This window comes from Helobdella robusta (assembly GCF_000326865.2).
Source record: "Helobdella robusta unplaced genomic scaffold HELROscaffold_7, whole genome shotgun sequence".
NCBI classification, from domain to species: domain Eukaryota; kingdom Metazoa; phylum Annelida; class Clitellata; order Rhynchobdellida; family Glossiphoniidae; genus Helobdella; species Helobdella robusta.
The window spans coordinates 2324608-2348704 of record NW_008705398.1 but is presented as its reverse complement, the minus strand read 5'-3'; the positions used below and the strand labels follow the sequence as shown (position 1 = coordinate 2348704).

General features: G+C 32.7%; 2 protein-coding genes across 2 annotated transcripts in view; both read left to right on the top strand.

Annotated features, from left to right (window-relative positions):
• Nucleotides 1-2723: 2723 nt before the first annotated feature.
• Nucleotides 2724-3035, top strand: HELRODRAFT_69230 (hypothetical protein; the record flags this gene model as incomplete). The annotated part of the gene is made up of 1 exon (XM_009030540.1): nt 2724-3035. A coding segment is annotated over one exon (312 nt), but the record flags the coding sequence as incomplete, so codon positions are not given.
• A 2672-nt stretch (nt 3036-5707) lies between these two features.
• Nucleotides 5708-24097, top strand: part of HELRODRAFT_119463 (hypothetical protein) — a gene marked incomplete at both ends in the record, with an annotated part of 28264 nt that continues 9874 nt past the window's right edge. Inside the window, 3 exons of the mRNA XM_009030811.1 lie at nt 5708-5788; nt 12069-12188; nt 16200-16500. Of these exons, the coding sequence (XP_009029059.1) occupies nt 5708-5788; nt 12069-12188; nt 16200-16500 (502 nt within the window). The remainder of the gene's footprint in view (nt 5789-12068; nt 12189-16199; nt 16501-24097) is intronic.

The following is a 24097-nucleotide window of genomic DNA, read 5'->3' as shown; positions in this document are numbered from 1 at the left end:
TTCAATTCACATATTACAATATGTTCACTTTTTTTTATTTTAGACTAGGTTTAAAGTTTTGACTTTTATTCAGGTATGATAAGATGATGAAAAAGAAGAGAAGAAGAAGATGATGATGACCGTGGTGGAACACGATGACCATTAAAGGAAATTTGCATAATAAAGTATATAAACATCCAAACAACACATTTAAAAAAAAATCCAAATAAATTTTCCAGGCCATCTCAGCTATGCAGATATGCCGCCACTGTTTCTTTTCTTTAAAATGAGGATGTTGTTACATTGTTTGAAGACAGCAGTCACTTAGAAACGTCGCGTTTGAAAGTTTTTATGGCTCCGTGTAATGTTTGCAGGACTCTGTATAATGTACGAATGTAGACTTGCATGCCTGTACTCGCTGCACATCTCACTTGACGAAGCTTTTATAAATTTTCCATTTAAATGACCCTCGTGAAAATCACTCTCTGCATTTTTGATTTTTTTATCCATTCAACAGTTTCTATTTTTTTTACAGCATACCTCAATGAGACCCAAATATTGTGGTGTACCTCAGTTTTATCTCTCTGTTTAGTTTTTTTATTCGCTGATTTTTTTTTTAATAGAATTCTTATTGGTTAGTTACTTTTATTATTTGCATCACGTACTGCCTCTTTCAATGTCATTGCCTGATTATGTGATTTTGAAAAAATATGTGACCCGGAGTAAAAGTGTTTTTATTCATTTTGAATGCGTCAGATGATTCAATGATCCGAAAGTGAGAAAAAAATTTCCAACACAATAATGCACCTTCTTTTCAATAACTTCACGTCTCTCATTTCTAACAGCTGATCATTTTGTATTATGCTGGTCTAGAATGAAAAATCTAGTAAAAGATTTGAAATAGGAAAACAATGAGAAATTAATAAAACATTCATATAAGAAATGAAAAAGAAGAACATAATGGAGAACATTTTAAACAGTTACTTCTAATTGGCGGTCGATGAAAAAATTGATTTACAGCGAAAATATTGCAGATGAGATAAGCCGCATGCAATTTTTAAGTATTCGGACCAAGTTATGCTTAACCGACTCAGCGGGGACATACAGACTCGCACGTTTAAAGCACTGCAAGATTTTCTGCATGAGGCAATTTATAAGCTGTCATCTTTCATTACTTCGTCGTAAATAAAAAAGCTTTGGAAGAAGTTTTAACAAAAATTATTTTAACCTTTTCAGATTTCAAGCCAAAAAGCACAGAGGCAATATTTTCCCTTCAGCATCATCTTCATCATCATCACCGTCATCATTATTTTCATCATCATCTTCATCTTCAACATCACTATTATCACCATTATCACCATCGTAGTCGTTATCGCTAGCATTGTTCAAAAAATAATTTCAATAATTATTTTTTTAAAAATTAATAACAAAACATTAGTGGAACAGTGGCTAATTATTAAAGAAAACATAATTAACTGAAAATGCCACAGTGTAACCTATCACACACAATCAGTGTATTGCAGTGAACACTGACTAGAAACATCAATAGCATTAACTGGACATCAATTTGAACTCAGTGAGGCAACGCCACGACTCTTAAAAAAACATTAAAACGACATCAACAATAATAACAAATTGTAAAAAAGTAAAATCAACAGGCTTGCAACACTCCTAGTGAATCGACAACATTCATTTGAACAACAACTGCCCAATAGAACAACATCGTCAATAAAACGTGCTTATGAACCAGATCATTAATAAAATTTACGAATTACGAATTCTTCAGAGTTTGTGAAAAATTGGGACCAAATATTTTTTTAATTGGTTGTTTGTTTTCAATTTCAACATGATCTGAAATAAATTTTTGTTTTTTCTTTGTCTTACATTAGCTTACTTTTACTTAATTTTGAAAGCATAATTTGATGCTCCATTAACAAATAACTCAAATTTAAAATCTAAAATTGTAAGGAAAATACTTAGTGACAATGGTGATATTTTTATAAACTAAAAACTCGTAAAATCTTCAAAAGCAATTATGCTTCCAGAGAATTCTTCATTTCATCATCGTCATCATTCTACACCACTAATAACGTATCTTCTTTGACTGATGATTTGTTAAAGAAAAAAATATTGGCTAATTATATTCATGTTTTATAACATTTGGGTCCATTCTCGTTTAAAAGTGATTCACGTGCTAATAATATTCCTAAATAATCTTCCAATATTCTTAAATATTCTACCAATATTCCTAAATATTCTTCCAATATTCCTAAATATTGTTATAATACTCGCTGTCGTAATCGATTTACGATGCGACGGGTTCAAATCTTCGATTGAATAAAATACTCCAAACAGTTATTAGTTATTAAACTTTATTTACAGAAAAAATCAACTAATCGTTTATTTCTAGCAAATTCAAATTAACGCAACAATTAACTTTTAAATTGTTTAAAATCTATCGCTATGACAACGTCAACAAACAAATCAAATATCGCTTTAAATAATTCACCGAATCGCTATTCACGAAATCACAAAATCACGAATTTACAGAATCATGAATTTCACTAATCACGGATTTCACTAATCGCTAATCTTCTTGCGACGTGCGCTTATATACTCTTCGCAAGCGTCGTTTCTAGATTCTTCTAGATTGTCCGATTCTAGCATACTCTAGAATGCTCCAGTCACTAGAACATTCTAGAATACACTAGAATCTAGTTCGTTGGGTAGCACGGTTATAACACTATTCTTCCAATATTTCTAAATATTCTAACAATATTCCTGAATATTCTTTCAATATTCCTAAATATTCTACCAATATTCCTAAATATTCTTTCAATATTCCTAAATATTCTACCAATATTCCTAAATATTCTTCCAATATTCCTAAATATTCTACCAATATTCCTAAATATTCTTCCAATATTTCTAAATATTCTAACAATATTCCTAAATATTCTTCCAATATTCTTAAATATTCTTACAATATTCCTAAATATTCTTCCAATATTGCTAAATATTCTTACAATATTCTTCAATATTTGCAAATGTTTTAAAAATATTTTTTAGTTCGAACTATCCGAACAGTACAACTGATTTATTTAAAAAAATACAAAAACGCTTCCCAATTCATTAAATTTACTCACTCGAAAGACTTGAGTCGCAAGCGGTTTGAATTAAATGCGACAAGCAAATGTATTTAAATTTATATTTAAATACATTTACAAGCAAATTTACTTCTATTTACAGGTATGTACATTACATATATGTAAGTGGGAGTTATATACGTAAGTAAGTGCATATAAAATTTTAAGACATTATAAATAAACCATTGTACAATACATATACATATATATATATATATTTAAATATATATTTAAATATATAGTTACATATATATGTATATGTATATATATATATATATATATAATATATATATATATATATATATATATATATATAAATCGCCCCGTGTGGTTGCCATACATAACATAAGCAAGCCTGTTACAGACAGAAGTTAGCCATTGAAATCATTCACTCGTCAGTGGATGGACATTTTTGTTTAGAAGGACTGCCAGCTGATAAGATCACCATGGAGATATGGTTGCTAATGAACTTTTGTTTTGCCATTATTTTTGTAGAATTATAAATTAATGTATAAAAATAAAAAATTAAAAAAAATATTTTGCAATAATTTTAAATTAATTCGCGGATTAATGTAGGAAAGACATTACTCCATTAATCTTGTTATGAACTACAACACGGTTTATGAATTTGACGGTTTTATTTAAGGGTTTTTTTTTAATAAACTAAAAAAAACTTTATTGGCTGATTATATATAACAGTTGATTAACTCAATTTGTACGGAAACAAACTTTTAAAGATTTAGTTGGTGGTGTTTATAACGGGTTGCAAACCTAGCATCCAGTTGCAATCAATCATGAGACAGAACAAAGAAACATTTTTTGATCGTTGCCGAGAAATCGACGAAAAATAATCATATTGCTCTTCACGAAGTTTCCTGCCTGAAACTTGTGCAGTTGTGGCTGGTTTGTAATGCAAAGTAAGCCAATCATCACATTTTAGCGTTTCCTTGATTACCTTTGAAAAGAACAAATAATAATAATCATTATAATTATTTTTTATTTCTTATTATAACAATTATTATTTGTTTTTACCACCATTTTCGATACAGTTCCAGGTAATTTCTGCGGTATAGGACAATCAATTTGTTTTACCTCATCACATATTCGACTTTACTATCACTATTGTCACCTTCACAATCTCCATTATTTTTCAGTTACAACAACATGTCATCGTCAATGTAACATAACAAAACATAACTGAACAACTTAACATAAACATAAAAAAATAATAGACGAGAAGAACATACATATGTCCATATCTAAATGAAATAAAATGTTATTATAATATCATTATATATGATGACTTTTCAAAAACAGAAACGAAAAACACACACACGCACACACACACACACATACACTCACATATATATACTTCTAAATAAAATGAAGATGTTCGTTATACACGTATACATACACACACGCATACATACATAACAACATTACAGTAAGCAAACAACTAAGTGGGTAAACTTGAAGTTCCTAAGCCTAAACACAATATAAAGCCCCATGTTAAATTTAAAAATTAAAACGTATTGGCAAACATCTGAGCAACAGCTACCACCACACACAACTACTACAACCTTCATAACTTTTGGTGGCCTGCTGCTGTTGGCTGCCCGCAAATTTGTAACAATTACAGCAGGTATAAAAAACACTAAACAACAGTATTCACAACAACTACCACAACTACCACTACCACAACTACCACTACCACAACTACTACTACCACAACTACCACTACCACAACTACCACAACTACCATTACCACAAATACCACTACCACAACTACCAAACTACCACAACTACCACTATCACAACTACCACTACCTCAACTATCACTACCCTAACTACCACAACTACTACTACCACAACTATCAAACAGCTCCACTGCTTCCACAACAGCTGCAGCTACCACAACTACAATAATTACTCTAACAACAAATGCTACAACTACAATAACTACAACTACCACAGAAGCAACCGTAACAACGACGATAGAGGCTTCAGCAGAGAAAAGTGGAAACATCAGTCACCATTACCATGTCACTCATCATCATTCTCGCTACCATGTAATCTTTGTCGTCCTCACCATCACCATTATCATCATTGCCAGTTACCCATTCATTCGTCATCGTCAGCTTTTAGTAGTTGAACTAAGCAGCGATAATATTTAAAAATCAACCCTCTTGTTGCCCAAGAGCTAACAAACAAATCAGCGACAACAGTTTTCACATGTGCAACAATAATATTATCTACAACAACAACCACAACAACAACAACCACAACAACAACAACAACTACAACAACAACCACAACAACAACAACGCGTGAATCAACACATGAACAACTCCACACATCATCGCCAGCCACTAGGCCAGCAACACGAAATAATGCATAGTGTACTGCAACAACAACAACATTTTTTCCAACAACAACAACAACAATTATTTCAACAACAACAGCAACAACTTTTTCATCACTATAAAGAGCAAGAACAACAAAACGTTCAACGGCAGCTACTCGAGCCGCAGCCACACTCCGAGGCATCAAGCTACAACGAAGAGCAGACGAGCAGTGATGTGTCAGTGTCCTTCTTGTTGTACTTTCTCTATGGATCAGTCAGTCTGGTCACTGTGCTGGGCAACGCGTTGGTCATCGCTGCCGTTTTGAAGTTCAAGTTAGTGTTGTTGTCTTAGTGTTGTTGGTGATGATTTTGTTGATGTTGTTGTTGTTGTTGTTGTTTTAGTGTTGTTGGTGATGTTATTGATGTTGATGTTGTTGTTGTTGTTGAGGATGATGATGACGATGATGATGTTTTTGTTGTTGTTGATGTTGTTGAGGATGATGACGATGTTTTTGTTGTTGTTGATGATGATGTTGATAATGATGATGATGTTGTTGTCGTTGATGATGCTGTTTTTGATGATGATGTTGTTGTTGATGATGTTGTTGTTGATGATGATGATGTTGTTTATGTTGTTGTTGTTTATGATGATGTTGTTGATGATGATGATGTTGTTGTTGTTGATTATGACGTTGCTGATGATGATGTTGTGGTTGTTGGATGTTGTTGTTGTTGTTGTTGATGGTGATGATGTTGTTGTTATTATTGATAGTGATGTTGTTGTTGTTGTTGTTGATGATAATGTTCTTGTTGATGATGTTAATTGTAATATCATTGTTGTTGTTTTTATCAGTTGATGTTTGTGATGTAATTCTTAATTTTTTTCGTTGATTTTCATCTCATTGTGTCTGTTGATACAGGCTATAAAAGTAGTAGTAGTTGTTGTTGTAGTAATAGTTGTAGTAGTAGTTGTTGTTGTTGTTGTAGTATTAGTAGTTGTTGTTGTTGTTGTTGTAGTAGTAGTAACTGTTGTAGTAGTAGTAGTGGTGGCAGTAATAGTATTAGCAGTAGTAGTAGTAGTAGTAGTAGTAATAGTTGTAGTGTAGTAGTTGTTGTTGTTGTAGTAGTTGTAGTTGTAGTAGTAGTAGTTGTTGTTGTAGTAGTAACTGTTGTAGTAGTAGTAGTGGTGGCAGTAATAGTATTAGCAGTAATAGTAGTAGTAGTAATAGTTGTAGTGTAGTAGTTGTTGTTGTTGTAGTAGTTGTAGTTGTAGTAGTAGTAGTAGTAGCAGTAGTAATAGTAGCAGTAGTAGTTGTGTTGTTGTTGTTTGCTGTTGATGTTTTGATTGTTGTTGCTGCTTCTGTTGATTTAAACGTTGTTACACCTTCCTTTAATATTTTTTTCAGATTTTAATTTTTTTATTTTGAATATCAACCAGTAAAAAGCTTTCTTATCAGTTTTTACATTTTGTTATATTTAGGTTTTGTTTGTTCGTTTGTTTGCCTGTCTGTCTTTCTATCTATCTTTCTGTTTGTTTGTTTGTCTGTCTGTTTGTTTCTCTATCTATCTGTCGTCTGTTTGTCCGTTTGTTTGTCTGTCTGTTTGTTTCTGTATCTATCTGTCTTTTTGTTTTTTTTGCTTGCTTGCTTGTTTGTTGTAGTTTTGTACGAATAAATAATTTTGTTGAATTTTTTTACTTTTTTACATCCCATTTATACACCAACGAATGATTTGATCTCTTTATGGCTATTTTTCGTGTTTTTCTCCTTATCTAATTTAATTAATTTTATCCTGTCTTCTACGTGTTTGCGAGAAAATATGATTGATGTTATCAAGGGAATGTCTGCATGGTGAAAAAGCTGGTGCTATTTCCTCCCTCCTTTCTTCCTTTTTTCATTTCTCCCTCTCTTCCTTCCTTCTGCAAGCAAACTTGTACACCATTCAAAAAAACAATTTCAAGTGAATTAATTCTATAAGACATCAATGGACGACGATGAAGTTCTAAATGAGGTTTTTTCTCTGCAAAAAAAATCCATTGCGATGTTTGTTAGTGTGGATGTTGCTGAATGGATGTTTGTGTCTTGTGGGTGTTGTTGGATGGATGTTTGTGTCGTGTGGGTGTTGTTGGATGGATGTTTGTGTCGTGTGGGTGTTGTTGAATGGATGTTTGTGTCTTGGGGATGTGGTTGGATGATCTTTTCCGTTTCGAGCGAGTTGGTGATTTGAATGAAAAAATCCAAAAGTGGTTGTCATCTCAAATTTCATCTTTCAAAACGTTCAGCATCATTTTCTTTTTGTGCAATTTATATTAATTTAATTCTTCAGATGCTTGAGCTTTCAATGGAGGACCTTCTGTCCATTCCCCTGTGACAGTTCTGCTTGCAAAAAATTGCTTTCATTTGGCACTGACATTCGAATGAATCAGTCAATATTTTTACGCATTTGAGATTTTGGAATATGTTGAAGTTTTGTCATTGATGCGCCTAAGCATTTGTTTCACAGGATAAAAAAGGACAAGAAGCAGTTTCCATTCTGATAGAAACTTCAAATAAACGGTTCGATTAGTTTTTTGCTTTTTTAGACTTTTCTGGATTTTTTCCAGGATTTGTCCTTCTCTTGATACAAAACGGAGAAATTTTTCAATTGCGGATCTTGCTGTGGGTTTGAAATTAGTTTTGTTTGTGACATCTATCTCGTTAAATAAAAAAACAAAATTAAAAAACTTTATTAGTTAATTATATATATTATATATTAAAATGTAAAATATGTACGGTGGTTTACAAAATATGCGTGAATAATAAGTATGGAAGTGCTTTTTGCTTTTCAGCCTCTATCGGATTTTTTTCCGGATTTGTCCTTCCAGGGTGTAATTGGCATACAAATGTGCGAGTCAATGTGAATGTTTGTATGTGTGTATGTGAGTGTGTACGTCCGTGTGTATATGATTATGTTTTTATGTGAGTATGAATGCGTATGTATATGTTTGTTTTTTGTTAGTTTGTGTGTGTGTGTGTGTCTGTGGGTGTGTGTGTCTGTGTGTGTTTGTGTGTTTGTTTTCTTTTTCTTTCTCATTCGACATTTAGTTGGTTTTAAAGATTTATTGAAAATTATTGTGGAAATGTTGCGGCTGAAAATGAAATAGAAGCCTTGATAATGATAATGATGACGTATTTAATGATGACGATGATGATTATAATGTATATGATGATGATGACGATGATGATGATGATGACGACGACGGTGATGATGATTATACCGCCTACACAGAACGATTATTATGACAATAGTTGGAGTGTTTCTAAAAATAATTTTTATCGCGATGATGATGATAAAAATGAAGATGATGACGCAGATGGTGACGATTACGATGACGAAAACTTAGTGACTATGGATAATTGTACACTGCAGAACTAAAACATGAACGGTGTCTCAGAGCCGATAAAATAATGTACTACAGTACATTCCAACATAACATTCATAACGTTATTGCGGTGTTGGCTGTTTATTAATATTATAATTAATATTATTATAATTAGTATTAATTTTGATTTTAATATGATTAGGAATTTAAATTTATTATTTTTTATAAAGTTATTTTATCCTTCCATTTGATGGATACGACGATGATGCATTCAACCAAGACCTTATTTTCTGGCAAAGAACTCTTTAGTTGCTTTCCTTAGCGTTGCATAATTTATTTTTATGATTATTAATATAATTATTAACCTTTTTTAATTATTATTTTTATTATTATATTTAAAATGCTGCCAAACTAACGCTACCAACGTTGTGCCAGTAAAAACGAAATGAAAGCAAATTGTGCCAGTGAGTCATCATTAAATCTGGCAGAGTCATAAACATGAGAAGCTAAGTGGAGTGGGTGCTGGTGATATAAAATTTTTTAAAAATAGATTTTATGTTGAGTTTTGTTTCATCTTTAACGGAACGTGTGGTTTGTTTATATTAAGATAGAATAAATTCAAAAATGAATGGAGTCAAACAGCTTTCATACTTACTTCTCGTTCAGTTTATGCTCCGATTGAATAAACACAAAACTGCCACACTTATACATGAGCAAATGAATTTAAACTTGATTTAGACAGTATTTAATGTAAATGTGAAAAATATAAAAGGTTTCTAACGTACTTTTGAAATTTTTTGAAAGTTGATGATCATGAAATTAAAAAAAATTTACAATAAAAGTGTTTTTCAATGTTGATAACAGTTTTGGAAGCCACATTTAAATTTTGTTTCATGTTGCAGAGCGTTTTATATTTTTCTCCTCCTACAACAGCCCCCAAATATCAGGTTTCTCGTCTCGTTGATCAACAGCTCTGTAGAGAAAGGAAGCTGGCCTTGCTACAAATGATTTTTGTTTTTTTATTGGATAAAACATTCTCAAAAATGGTTTTGTGCTTTCTCACGTCTGCAGAACCAAAATTCGCAACCTCAACAGAATACTGCAGCCACCCGCGGTTGAACCAACATTTCCGCGGGGACTTCCCGTCACCTGCGCTAAATCAATCAATTAAATTTCATAAACAGTTATCATGTGTATTCCAACCTACAAAATTAAAACCGCAACCTCCCTCAATTGCCAAAAAGCGTCACTACGCAAAGTTGCGGTTGCGGTTAACCCCCTTGGGTGCGTGTGTGGGTGTGATGCGTATATATAGAATCAATAAATATGTGCGTTTTGTGTGAAAAACACTTTAAAATATCTGAAAAAAAGGAGCAAAAATGATGCCCATTAAGTAGCCGATGTGTTTTATTGATTTTTAATAATGAGATAAAAATGACAAATTATGGAGATCACTTTTTCCAGTTATTGGTTGTTAGGGTCCGTTGCAATTTATGTTTGAGGGGCACATCTCCCAAAAATTTTTAATCAAAATTTTACGGCAAAACTGTTTTCATTTTTTCTTCAGCAGTTGGTTCAAATAGTTTGCAATATTATTTAATTATGAAATTTTTCATTGCTTATTATTATTATTATTATTGTTGTTGTTGTTATTATTAGTATTATTGTTATTAACTTGTTGACATATCTTAGAGAACAGATCAATGACCAAATGGTTCGTTGAACAACATGTCTTCAGTTCAGTTCGTTTGTAGCCTGCGCACTTGAACAATTTGTCCCGAATATCTAGGTGATGCATCGTTCTGAATTTAAACCTGAGACCGACCATTTTGCATTTATCTATCGCTTTCTTTGTCCTGACATCATTTCCTTCTTTGTCCTGACCTAATTTCTTTCTTTGCCCTGACATCATTTCCTTCATTGCCCTGACATCATTTCCTTCATTGCCCTGACATCATTTCTATTTTAAAGCGCAAAATGCGTTAATACAAATTTTATGTGAAAAAAATTTAAAAGCGATGATTAATAAAATTTTTTTCAGAATCATATTCAGGCACAAAATCATTAAATGACATTTAAATTTTGTTCGCCGCGTTAGACTGATATGCGATGCACTGATCCTAATGTATCTTTAGATCATTCCGTAGAGCAAGAGCGATTGTTCTAGCAAATGATAACATTGAGTGATACATGAAAAACTGATGATAAATAAACGGTTGACAGTACAAAATTGTTGATAAAGAAAAAATGCAACAGAGTTGACCACAACTTATTTATAATTATGGAAGTTTCTTGTTTTTACTACTGTTGTCTTTTCTACAAAAACTTCAGTTTTATATTTGGTTAATTTGACGTTTATAAATGTGAATAGTAGGACAAAAAAATCTGAAACCTTTCAACATCAATTCAATTTTAATGAAAGTTAATTAAGTCTGTGATTTGATGCGTGCATTGGCATTGGAGGAAATGGACTGAACAAGTAGGCAGAGCAAGGACAAGGGAGTCGCGATTACGAGATGAAACATATGAAGTTGATATCAGAGTGTTAAAAATATCTTTAAACTAATGTTTAAATGTCTTTCAATCATTGATATTGTACTGGCACATTATAGCACCATTTGGAGCTGCAGTGCCGTTAAAATCTTCAAAAAAAAAATCATTGATATTGTTCAATACACTTGCTGGTTTTTGTTCACTTTAATTCATTAAGATACAAAACAACTATTTAAATTAACTTTAACATTTGTTTTTAAAATGTGAAAATAAACAAATAGATGCGCCAAATAACTTTTTAGTTTTTAAAATTAAAATCCTCGCTACAACATTCATATTTGGATACTATATTGCAACGCTATGTTCGTTCATTGCAAATTAAAATCGAAATTCCGTTATGTCAAACAGTTGAGTGCCTGCCAACTCCGTCTAACTTTAAATCAGAATTAATCAAAATAAAAAAAATTAATAAAATTAATAAAAAAAAACAAAATTAAACATTCTGCCATCACACTGATTTCTCCGGACGTTAATTCAAATTAACATGAACGAATTTAATTTAAAATACTGGATGACTATGGTAAGAGAATTAAAGGAATTCATATTTGGTTACTATTGTATAAGATATACTTGTCAAACTTTTTGCCAATCTCACAAAGGTTGTTAGTTATTTATATGTTTGAAAGAATTATTATTATTATTATTATTATTTATTATTATTATTATTATTATTATTATTAAAAAGATAATTATTTATGGCAGGTCGATGCGAACCACGACAAACATGTTCATCATCAACTTGAGTCTGGCAGATGTTGCCCTAGGTCTCTTCAGCACACCCTTCCAATTCCAGGCTAGTATGTGTGTTTCAGTCTTTATATATGTGTGTGTGTGTATGTGTATGTGTGTGTGTATGTGTGTGAGTGTGTGTGTTGCAAAAAGTTTATTAATGAAAATTCAATATTTAATAATAGGGGTTAATATGTGTAACATTTAAGATAACGTACTATCGAATGATTTCTCGGGAACTGTAAACAATCCCATCACATCAAATCTAGAACTGAACAAATTTCTCATTCGTTTAAAAATTCATTCTGAAAAAAGTAAATAATAAATCAACTAATAAAATAATTAACAGACAAACCAAAACATCAAATAGATAAACAAAAAAAAAGATAAATAGACAATAATTAAAAAAATATTAAGATGAAAACGTTTTCATGGAACATGATTCGCAATGGGAGGAAGTGCAGTTGTATCTACCATCAACAGAATTAAGTGACTGTACCGCGTTCATAATTGCACATCTCTTATAAAACTAACATTATACTGTTGAAAAGATATTTGCGCTCAAACTATAAATTATTCATAAATCAACAATCTGAATTTCTTATTAAGTTCTCGGCAAACATTGAATTGATTTCGTTTGATTGACACAACATTCACTCTCGCCAATGAAGAGTTCATTAGAATATTTTTATTTGGACTTTTTTTTAATTTGGTTTTATCTTTTAGTGATTTTATGCTAGTGTTCTATTGTGGCGAATCTAGGAGGGGCCCGCTGTGAGCAATTTTTTAATAAAATCAGGAAAAAAATCGTTTTATGTATAAAATCGACCAAAAAGGTCGTCAGCCACACTACCAAAAAAAATCTTGCCCACCCCTGTAAAAATTTGCCCCACCGCATGAAAATTTGGCCTCCCCGTGAAAATTTAAACATTTTCAAAATTGTGGACTTCCCCATCAAAGTTGTCTTGATCGGCTACTGCATGCTTTTAATAGTTTGTTTTTTAAACCATTTTTTCCACTTTTATTTCAGTTTCTCATGGTGGTTTATTATTTTCTGAAAATTTTATCTTTGTTTGGGCCCTTTTCATTTTTCTTTTTTAGGCATTTCATTAAATAAACTTGTAAAAAATTAAGCTAGCCCAATAGTTAGTAGTCATATTTTTAGAATGTGTTGTGTGTAGATTTGAAATATCGTTGCTGTGTGAACGGATCGGTTTGTTGAGGTGTAAGCTTGCTTCACGGTTGATTAAATAAAATTCTTATAAACGAGTGTAAACGATAAACAACGACGCCAGGTTAAGATCCCTCCACTAACAACATCTGAGGAAATGGAAAATTGAGACCAATTTAAACGTTTCCTTTTTTTAATATAAATAGTATTTCTCATTTGATGTTAAAAAATCTTTCAGATAACAAATTAAATAAAAATAAATATATTATTTCCAAAAAATCATATTATCAACAATTTTAAGAATTAACTGGACGTAAATCTTCAATTATATGAAAGTAGTTTTAAACACTTTGATCTAACGACACATACATACTAACAATGAGACACACACACACACACACACACACACACACACACACACACACACGACAACACACACACAAACACAGCAAGAAGTTATTCACTTCAATCAGATTTGCACTGCTAAGGAATTGTTATTCCAATTGCATTTCCTGTAAACAATGAGTTTGTTGCCATCTGGTCGAAATCATCATTCCAAATTAATTTATAACATTGTCTAATTGATTACACCTATTAAAAATTTGTTTTCATAGTCACAAACATTTCTATGTGTTTTATTGAAGGATACACGAAAGATAATCATAAAACAGTTTTAGAGAGGCAAGTGTTGAACTGACATAGTCTGGTGATGTTCAAAGATTTGTTGCTACTTCTATGTGAAATTATCAAAAAACTCGTAAAACCAACCTACCTACCTACCTATCATTCTATAAAAATCATTATCTAATTTAAAAATTTAGTGCTATTAATAATTTTTTATCAGCCGCATAATGTGGTCAGAGTTTTTTGGGTGTTTTAAAAACAAAATTATTTCTTTAAAATCAATAAATAAACCTGTTAAAAGTTTATAAAAAATTAAAATAAATGTTTTTGAAAATTCAAATGTAAAAATACTTTATATTTATAATAAATTAACTCTGAAACAAGGCTGGAGTACATGCACACACACGCACATATATATATATATATATATATATATATATATGTATATACCTACATAAAAAATTATTTAAAAATAAATTCACACTATATATGTAAGAATTTCATAATAAGAATTACAGCAAATAAGCAACTAGTTGACAACCACTGAAAAATTCCACTGAAAATGCACTTGTTTGCAACGTAGAAGAGTGCACGCACGGTAGAACGCACATTTCAACTGAACTCCCACATGAGGTGGATTGCTTGTTCGTCTCTGTGTATACTCAACATAGTAAAATGGTGATCGCAGGCCAGACCAATGTACTCAAATACACGTAATATAACCAAATAATAAAATTAAACTAAAATTTAAATAATATTTAAATAATAACAAATAATCCTAAATATCAATAGAAATCCTAAATATCAATATAAAATTGAAATAAAAAAGGACGAGATACAACTAATATTAATTAGACAAAAATCTTTAAAACCGTATGAGAAGAAAAACGCTAGAAGCAGGAACGCAAGTTAAATTACAATGAAAAGCAAGACGAAAGGTGGATGATGAAGGTGTGCGCATTGTGTTACAAACTTATCCACGCATCTGCCCTCCGAGCCTCATCTTTCCTTTCATTCAGAAAGATGGTGACATCCGAAATAGGTGGCATGACGTTTACATCTTGTTTAAATATAAAACAATTCCAATGTAGGCCGTTGCATTTCAATAGCTTCATAGAAGTGTTTAACAATATTATCAAATAACGACTAAAAACCAAATAAATGGTTTTATTTGACTGCTAAAGCGTTCGCCACACAGCAACATTTGCCAGCAGACTGAATAAAATGTAGGTATCGAACCTTTGGAGAGTTTTGTCTCCCGAAATCAACCTAAATGACTCGTTGTTGCGGTTGCGTTTGATGATGAGAACACCGAACCAGAAGAGCAGTGAGCGGGAGAAGAAAAGAATAGTATTCGTTAGGATAAGCTGGACACGTGTCCCTACCGGGGACTCATCAGCAGCCCGAATACCTATCAGAATAGTTATCGCAGTTTCTTATAAAGCCCGCAAAAATCACATCCTTAGTTCGTGGTGTTTTAGTCGCTAGGATTTTCAATCCGACAACACGCACCATCCGTCATAATGTAAATAATATTAGCTCCAAATCTTTTACGTCATTTCATTTTCATGTCGTTGAATCACATAAAATCACTTGACCTTGTATTTATTTATTTGAAGTTTTGATTAATTCAACTTTTTCCATAAACATCTTATAAAATATATACTAACGACAATTTGATAAAAAGATTAATAAACAACTTTAAACATTGATGAAATTTATTTGAAATTTTGCCTTTAAATAAATAGATAACTTGTCGTTGATAAAGTAGTTGTCGGGCTTATTATTATAATTTTTTATCTTAACATCATCACCTTCGTCACGCATTTTGTTTTTTTACAATTCATAATTTATTTATCCAGCACAAACACACAAGCTGAATGATGGCATCACACATGTATCATGTGAAAGGTGAGGATGTCTCTGCATTCGAACGCAGTCACTGCAACAGCAATGCCAGGCACCTCAACCATTATACTATCTTTTTCATTTTTTCATACTTAAGTTCGCACTTATAGCAATAATCTTGCCATCACCACCATCTGAACCTACTCAGCAGCATTGCCATCACATCTGTGAAATTTTTCGAAATGGCAGAAGTAGATAGATGGCGGCTCAGTTTCAAATCTGAAATCTGAAACTTCAAACAAATGTACAGAAGTTCGAGAAACTGGAAATCATCGTTACAACACTCTTACAATAATCACCGAACCATCATCATCTCATCGTCATAGTTACTATAACACTACCATCGCCAAATAAACGCCCCATTATTATCACCCTCATCGCCAGACCGCCATATCCCAGACCTGGTCCATGCCTCATTTCGTCTGCACAGTTTCAGCCTTCGTGAAGGAGATGAGCATTTCAGTCAGTGTGAGCACGCTGGTCGTCATCTCGATCGAACGTTACAAGGCGGTCCTGCAGCCTCTGAAGCCCGGGTGGTCCAGCAGGAAGGTCCTCTGCATCCTGCTGGCCGTCTGGGTTCTCTGCGTTATTTCCGCCATCCCCACTGCTCTCGCTTACAGGTTACTTATTGTCTCACGTGGGGTTTTTAGTTTATCTGACTGTTGTTGTTGCTGCTGTTGTTGTTGTTCAGTTGTTGTTTTTGTCGTTGTTGTTGTTCAGAAAGTTGTTGTTGTTGTGGTTGTTGTTGTTATGCAGTGCTTTTTAATTATGTTTTTATGTTGTTGTTATTGTGGTTGTTGTTGGTCAGTTGTTGTTGTTGTTGTTGTTGTTCAGTAAGTAGTTGTTGCTGTAGCGTTGTGCGTTTTAATTATATCTTTTTAAATTTCGTTTTTAATTATTTTAAATTTTCAATGTTTACTATCGTTTCTTGTTATTATAATATTGCTTCTTGTATATTTCTATAGCTCTTGCCAAATGTTTTTCAACCTACTTGATGTTTGTGAAGCTTTTGTCGAGGCTGTCGTTTCATCACTATATAATTATTGTATCTGTAGGAAGATGTGTGATGATGTATTGTAGTCGTTGGGTGATGTTCGTTCGTCGTACTGAGACAATTTTGTTTTATTGCATTTTGTTAGTTATGTTTTGCATTTGATGTTTGCATCATTCACGCACCATTCATGCATCATTCACGCATCATTCACGCATCATTCATACCTTCTTGTATGAATGTAACTCTTGCTGTAACTTCTTCTTGTATTTCTTGTTGTAACTTCAGGGCTTAGTTAGTGATCTTATACACTTGAAAACGAAATAATAAATAAACTTTAGCGGTTGTACACATTCTACAAAATTTATTTTCAGACGCATTCATTTTTTTTTATTCACTCTAAGACATTTATTTTCAGACACATTCATTTTTTTAATAAATTGCAAGACATTGTGGACAACAACGACAACAACAACAGCTAGCTAAAGGGGTTGTTGTTTTAATAACCTTCAGGAGTCCTGCGACAACCCATGCATACTTCATGAAGTTTCGAGGAATCGTCGTAGAAGCAAAAATAATGAAAGTAAAATAAAAAGATCGAAAGCTGCTGAAGGGCAAACGAAAATAAAAATCTGCTTTTTAAAATGACGCGAACAAAGGAAGACGATGACTCGAAGTTAAAATTGAAGAATTAAAACAATTGTTTTGAAGCAGACACTGATCGACAACCTTGGAACATAACCCGCAAGAATGCCAGGGGGATTCTAATGCAACTTCATCAACTATTGAACGAAACAATTGAACTGAATTGAACAAAAAATAAAGCAACACTCTGAATGTTGTAAAAACAAGAATAGATTTTATTTATATAATAATTTCTTTACTTATTTATATTTATTAATTAATTAATTTATTTGACCTCAAAATGAAACAAAATAAGGCACATGGGGGCCCGTGACTCGTTGAGCCCAGTCACAGCTGCAAAATTAATAATCCAATTAACACAGCGTATCCATATCGAAATGGTTGACCTGTTAGCTATGATTGATTGCCATCATTATCTCCAATCATTGAAGCAAATCGAGTGCAAACATCTTCTGCTTAATGAAAATAAATATTCGACAAATATACCTAACATTATATACAGTGACAATTACAAAGCCGTCTAGTATATTAAACTAACATGAAGTAGCAAACATCGGTAGAAACGGTGGCGGATCTGGGGTGAGCGGAGAGGCACTGTCCCCCGTTTCGAGCGTAATTTGGGTTGAAAGATGGTAAAAGTTGTTGTTTTAACGTGAAAAGAAGTTTTTCTGAAGGAAAAATTGGCATTAAAACCCCTCAGAGAACATTGCATCCCTCCGTTGAAATGTTGCACCCCCGTCGAAATGTTGCCTCCCTTCGAAATGTTGGTCCTCCTGTTAAAATATTGCCCCCTCGTAAGCACAGAAACATTTTTGAAAAAATTTGTGATAATCCGCCCCCAGTTACCAAGTTTTGTGTAAACTTTCCCGATCATCAAGTTGTTGTTGGAAATTCTTCTTCCGGTCATTAACTTTTTTTGAAAATACCCCTCTCCTGGTCGACAAATGTTTCTCAAAATCTTGCCACCCCCCCCCCCCCGTCAAATTTGTCTAAACCCGCAAGTGAGTAGAAATCTGAGGCAAACGTTTTGTAAAAGTCATCAAACTATTATTTTAATCCAGCAGAGCTAAAACTTATTTTGTCTGATTCAAATTTATTTCCAGAACGTGACGAGGAAGTATTTTTCAATTGAAGGAAAAGTAAAAGAATGGTGCTATTTTTAAATATAACAAACACTTTTTAAAAACTGTATCAAATCGAAGACGCGTTTGAAAATAGAAAAAAATTCTGCGTGGGAGGACTAGTGTAAGAGAATTTTTTTAATTTTATCGAGTTTTTCACGCAAATAATGACATTGCCAAAAAATTTCGTGACATTAAATTGTTTTCATCTTTAAAAACCACCACACAACCCCACCACCACACAACACCACCACCACACTACCATCAACAGTCCATCCAACGTCTTCACCACAAAAATATCATTAGCTCGTACTCGCGTTGGCATCATCTTAAATCATTGTGATTTTATCTTTGATCTTACCTACCCTGTTTAACGACAACAACAACAAGAACAACAACAACAAGAGCAACAACAACTAGAGCAACAACAACAACTAGAGCAACAACAACAACTAGAGAGATAAACAACAACAGCGGGCAAAATTCTTTCGTGATTTTCACGTTATACTTTTTCTCAAAAATAAATTTCTATAAGTTAACATTTCAAGATTTTATCTTCAAAGTATCCTAAATTAAAATGAAATAAAACTATTTCACGATCGTGGGGTTATTATCATTTTTCTAAACATTGTCCCCATCTTCGTATTAAATATATTTATAAATACTCACAACTAGTCCCATCATCAAATTAATAACAATGACAAACAAAACCCTCAACATTCATTTTCTGCGATCACAAACTACCGAAGAATGAATGATGCAAGGAAACACTCTCATGAACGCGAAACGCATTTTCCGATTTTTTAGAAATTTTTTTTTTTAAATAATTTTTTTTAAATTTTGTTAACTGCAACTGAATTTTTCCATGAATATAATTATTGATTCATTTAAAAACTCATTCGCGCGTTTCAAAAAGGGTTTAAAATTTTTAATGATTGCTTAATTTTCAGTCCTTTCAGCATTCCCAGTTACGTAATTATAACTTTTATAACTGGCCTTTCTACGGATAGTTTTGAAACTTTTCACGTCCGAATTATTCATCTTTAATTATTATTATTATTATTTTTAATGATTGCTTAATTTTCAGTCCTTTCAGCATTCCCAGTTACGTAATTATAACTTTTATAACTGACCTTTCTACGGATAGTTTTGAAACTGTTCACGTCCGAATTATTTATCAACTGGAAGGATTAAAAATCAATCAAAACATTACCTGCTCCCTAATATGCTGCTCACACGGACTCTCTTTCACAAATTGTCGTCATCATCATCATAGTCGTCGTCATCATATCGTCATATTAGAGAATTTATATAGCGCCTTTTATTACTACTCAGAGGCGTTTCTTGAGTTTAGTTGAATTGAAGCATGAAGAAAAACATTTTCAGTTCTTACGAAATTGTTGAACAGTCAATCCTGGTTGATGCAGACTGTCCGGCAAACTGTTGGACCTGCGACTGCAATCCGTGAGTGGCCGCCACCCCAACCGTGTCTCCGGCAACAACAGAAAAATTTTTCGTCTGAACGTGTCGGAATACGATGAGCTGTTGTTGTTTTATATGACAAATTTATAGACAGATAGAGTGGACCTAGACCGTTTAGGCATTTATACACCAGAATGGCGATTTTGAACAATATTCTTTTTGTGATTGCTAGCCAGTGAAGGTCAAACAGGGTGTGGCTTACGTGGTTCAACTTCAATCCTCCAGAAATAATTTTTGCCGCTCGATTCTGGATAGACTGCAGACGATCAACCAGTTTATTGAACACTTCATGAAAAACACTGTTGCAGTAATCCAATTTTGAATGGACAAAATTGTGTGAGTCTTCGAAGCAGAAAACAGCATTCCTTAGTAAGTGCCCTGATATGCTTGTCCACTATCCCAGTTTAATCAAATATGATGCTCAAGTTTTTAACAGATGTGCATGAATCGACAGCAGTGTCGAAAATGTTGATTGAGTTTATGCCACTTTTTTGTAACTACTGCCACGTACCGACTGGCAAAAGCTGTGTCTTGCTTTCATTCAGCTTTGAAAGTTCTTGAATAAACAAAAGTTTTGGCAAGTTGAAACCTTAAAATTTGCATTTTAACCACATTCAGTCCATAGCAGGCACAATCGATCAGGGTTTGAAGGAAAGAAATGAAATTGTGAGCACAATCACGTTCGACTGAATAGAAATATTCATTCAAGCAATACACTATCTTCAATTTTTAATCATTTTTCTGTAGCAACATTTTGAAATGAATGTAGAAAGTGGAACAAGTTAAAAATTAATAAAATTAAAATTTGCATTTTTTGATAACGGACAAACGATTTCATATTTAAAAAAATGGTTTTTCATTCATTTTGAATGATTTAAAACCGGTCTGAGCTTTGTGACCTTGAAATATTAAAAGATTGGAAATAAAATTTAAATATTTATAAAAAATCGAAAATTATTGAAACAATTTAGAAAATGTTTAATTATTAAATCATAAAAGAAAAATAATTAAAACAAATTAACTTGATGATTTTTGAAATAATTTAGAATCAAATAAGATGCATAAAAATACTTCAGTAAAAAGTTAAAAAAAACCATTCCATTATACATGCAAGACCTTTCAAAGTTAACGAAAAATAAAAACAATGGCATGATCTGTTGATAGCTAAGGAAAATCAGAGACATTATTCGTGAAATTTCGCAATGTTTTTAAGATTTTCTTAAAAAAAATTTTAAAAAAATATTAAATTATCATTATCTATAACAGTTATTCACAATGCTCGTTACAAATGCTGCCAAACGTAATAACTGTTGCTATAATGTTTTTTCGGCGTCGCGATGGTAAAACGGTAGAATCTCTGCCACCAATGGCGAAGAGATGCCCATGCCCACCTATCGCATGCGATGTGTGCGTGTGGTGCCCTGTTTTGTGTGTATTTTTTACATGCACTGTGTGTTGCTGTGGTTGTTGATTGTGCCCCTGAAAAAATTGAAAAGAAAATTGTATTAAATAAATGATATATATGTTATTATTTTATTATTATATTTCAATTATTATTAGAAGTAGTAGAAGTAGCAGTAGTAGCAGCAGTAGTAGTAGCAGCAAAAGTAGTGGTAGCAGTAGTAGTAGTAGTAATAGCAGCTGTAATTGTTTTTGCATTTTTATTCTCCTATATGATACATCATGTTAGGTGTCCATGGGACAATAAAGTACAGTAGTACTTACAAGTGTCCGCCAGCCAGCAAACTAGTGCAAAAAACATCATCAGAAAACCAAAAATAAGAAAATAATTCTAAAAAAGCAAAAAATAAATATAGAGAAACAAAAAATAATAATTTATTTAAAAAAAACTCAAGATAAAACATTGAACAACATTGAGTAGTGACAGTAAAAAAATCCAACAACAACAATAACAACAACAAACACGCTCCAACAACGCAGAGCAATGATTAGTTACGAGAATCGACCGAACAAGTAAATGAATGAAGGAAAGAATAAAAAAAATAAGCAGTAAATAACAATTAACCTTCCTATCCTAAATGCATGGAGCAATAACAAAATACAACAACGACAACAACAGCAACAATAATAGCAGCAACAACGACAACAGCAAAAACAATAGCAGCAACAACAATACCAGCAGCAACAACAATAGCAGCAACAACAATAGCAGCAACAGCCTGCAACGACAAGAGTGTTGACGATGACGACACTGACCAGAGCCACTACAAAAACAAAATTACTCCCAGCAACTCAACGACAACAATGAAACCCTTCAATTCAGAATTACGTCTCATGTATGCATTATTCACTAGACCGTTGGGCAGACTTCGATGATGAATGCGACCATGTCCAATGAAATGTAGTATTATGCAACGATGTATATTGATATGTAATGATATGTAACCTGTATGTAATGATATGTAATGATATGTAATAGGCTGTAATGTCATGTAATAATATGTAACGAGATGTAATGGTACATAATTTGATTTGATAATAATCTGTAATAATATGCAATATGATGTAACGTTAAGTAATGGTATGTAATGTTATGTAATAATATGTAATAAGATGTAATGTTATGTAATGATATGTAATGGGCTGTAATGTCATGTATCAGGTTGGTGCAAAAATAATGTCGGTTTTCTACCATCTATTTTAAAATGCAATAAATTTGCTTTCATTTGAGATATTTAATCAAAATAAGAACCATCACAATCTATGCACATTTACCAACGAGAAATTAAATTATTGATGCCTGTAGCATAAAAATCAGGGGTTATAGAGGCGACAAACTGTAAAAAGGCATTTTTTGTAGCTTCTTCGGTTTTGAAGCACTTTTTACGCAAAAAGTTGTTGAGGTGTTTGAAAAAGTGGAAATCTGTTGGTGAGAGGTTTGGTGAGTATGGTGGGTAAGGGAAAATCTCGTAACCCAACGCGTTCAGTTTTTTTAGCGTTAGTTGTGCGACGTGTGGCCTGGCGTTATCGTGGAGAAGGAACGGATCCTTTCTATTAACCAATACAGGACGTAGTTGGCGTAATTTTTGGTGCATCTCATCAATTTGTTAGCAGTACATTTTTCCATTAATCGTTTGACCAGGTTTTAAAGAGCTATGGTGAATCAATCCAGCTGCAGACCACCAAACCGTCACCATTGACTTTCTTTGGTACAATTTTGGCTTGGGAAAATGTTTTGGATTTTCATCATGGTCCAACCACTGAGCTGAACGTCGTCTGTTATCATATAGGATGCATTTTTCATCACACGTCACAATCCGGCCAAGAAACGGATCGTTTTTATTACGCAGAACAAGAGAAGCTGACACCTCAAAACGCCGAATTTTCTGATTTTCGTTCAACTCATGTGGAACCCACTTGTCAAGTTTTTTGACTTTACCAATCTGTTTCAACTACAGTTGTGTGATCAACCTTGAGTTCATTGGCAACTTTTCGAGTAGTTTTAGCTGGGTTTGCGTCAATAATTTCCTTCAGTTTGTCATCATCAATTTCGGATGGTCGCCCGCGGCCCTCTCCATCTTGGAGACTCATGTCACCAGTACGAAATTTTTTAAACCATCTTTGTGTGGTACGCTCAGAAGCACCGACGTCGCCCCATACTTCCACAATATTACGAGTTGCCTCTGCCGCATTATGCCCGAGTTTAAACTAATGAAGCAAAATAATCCGAAAATCACGCTTAAGCTACATTCTCAAATATCGCTCAAAATCAAAGACACTGAATAGTTGGACCAATTAATTAATAAAGGCAAGATAGAAGAATAAATAACCTTCAAAATGATATATAATGATCATTATATTCAATAAACTGTATTTAAAAATTTAATGATGAAAAATTTATTAACATAAAACCGATATTATTTTTCCACCAACCTAATAATAATATGAGATGTAATGGCACATAATAATCTGTAATGATATGTTATAATATGCAATATGATGTTATGTTAAGTAATGGTATGTAATGATATGTAATAAGATGTAATGTTATGTAATGATATGTAATGGGCTGTAATGTCATG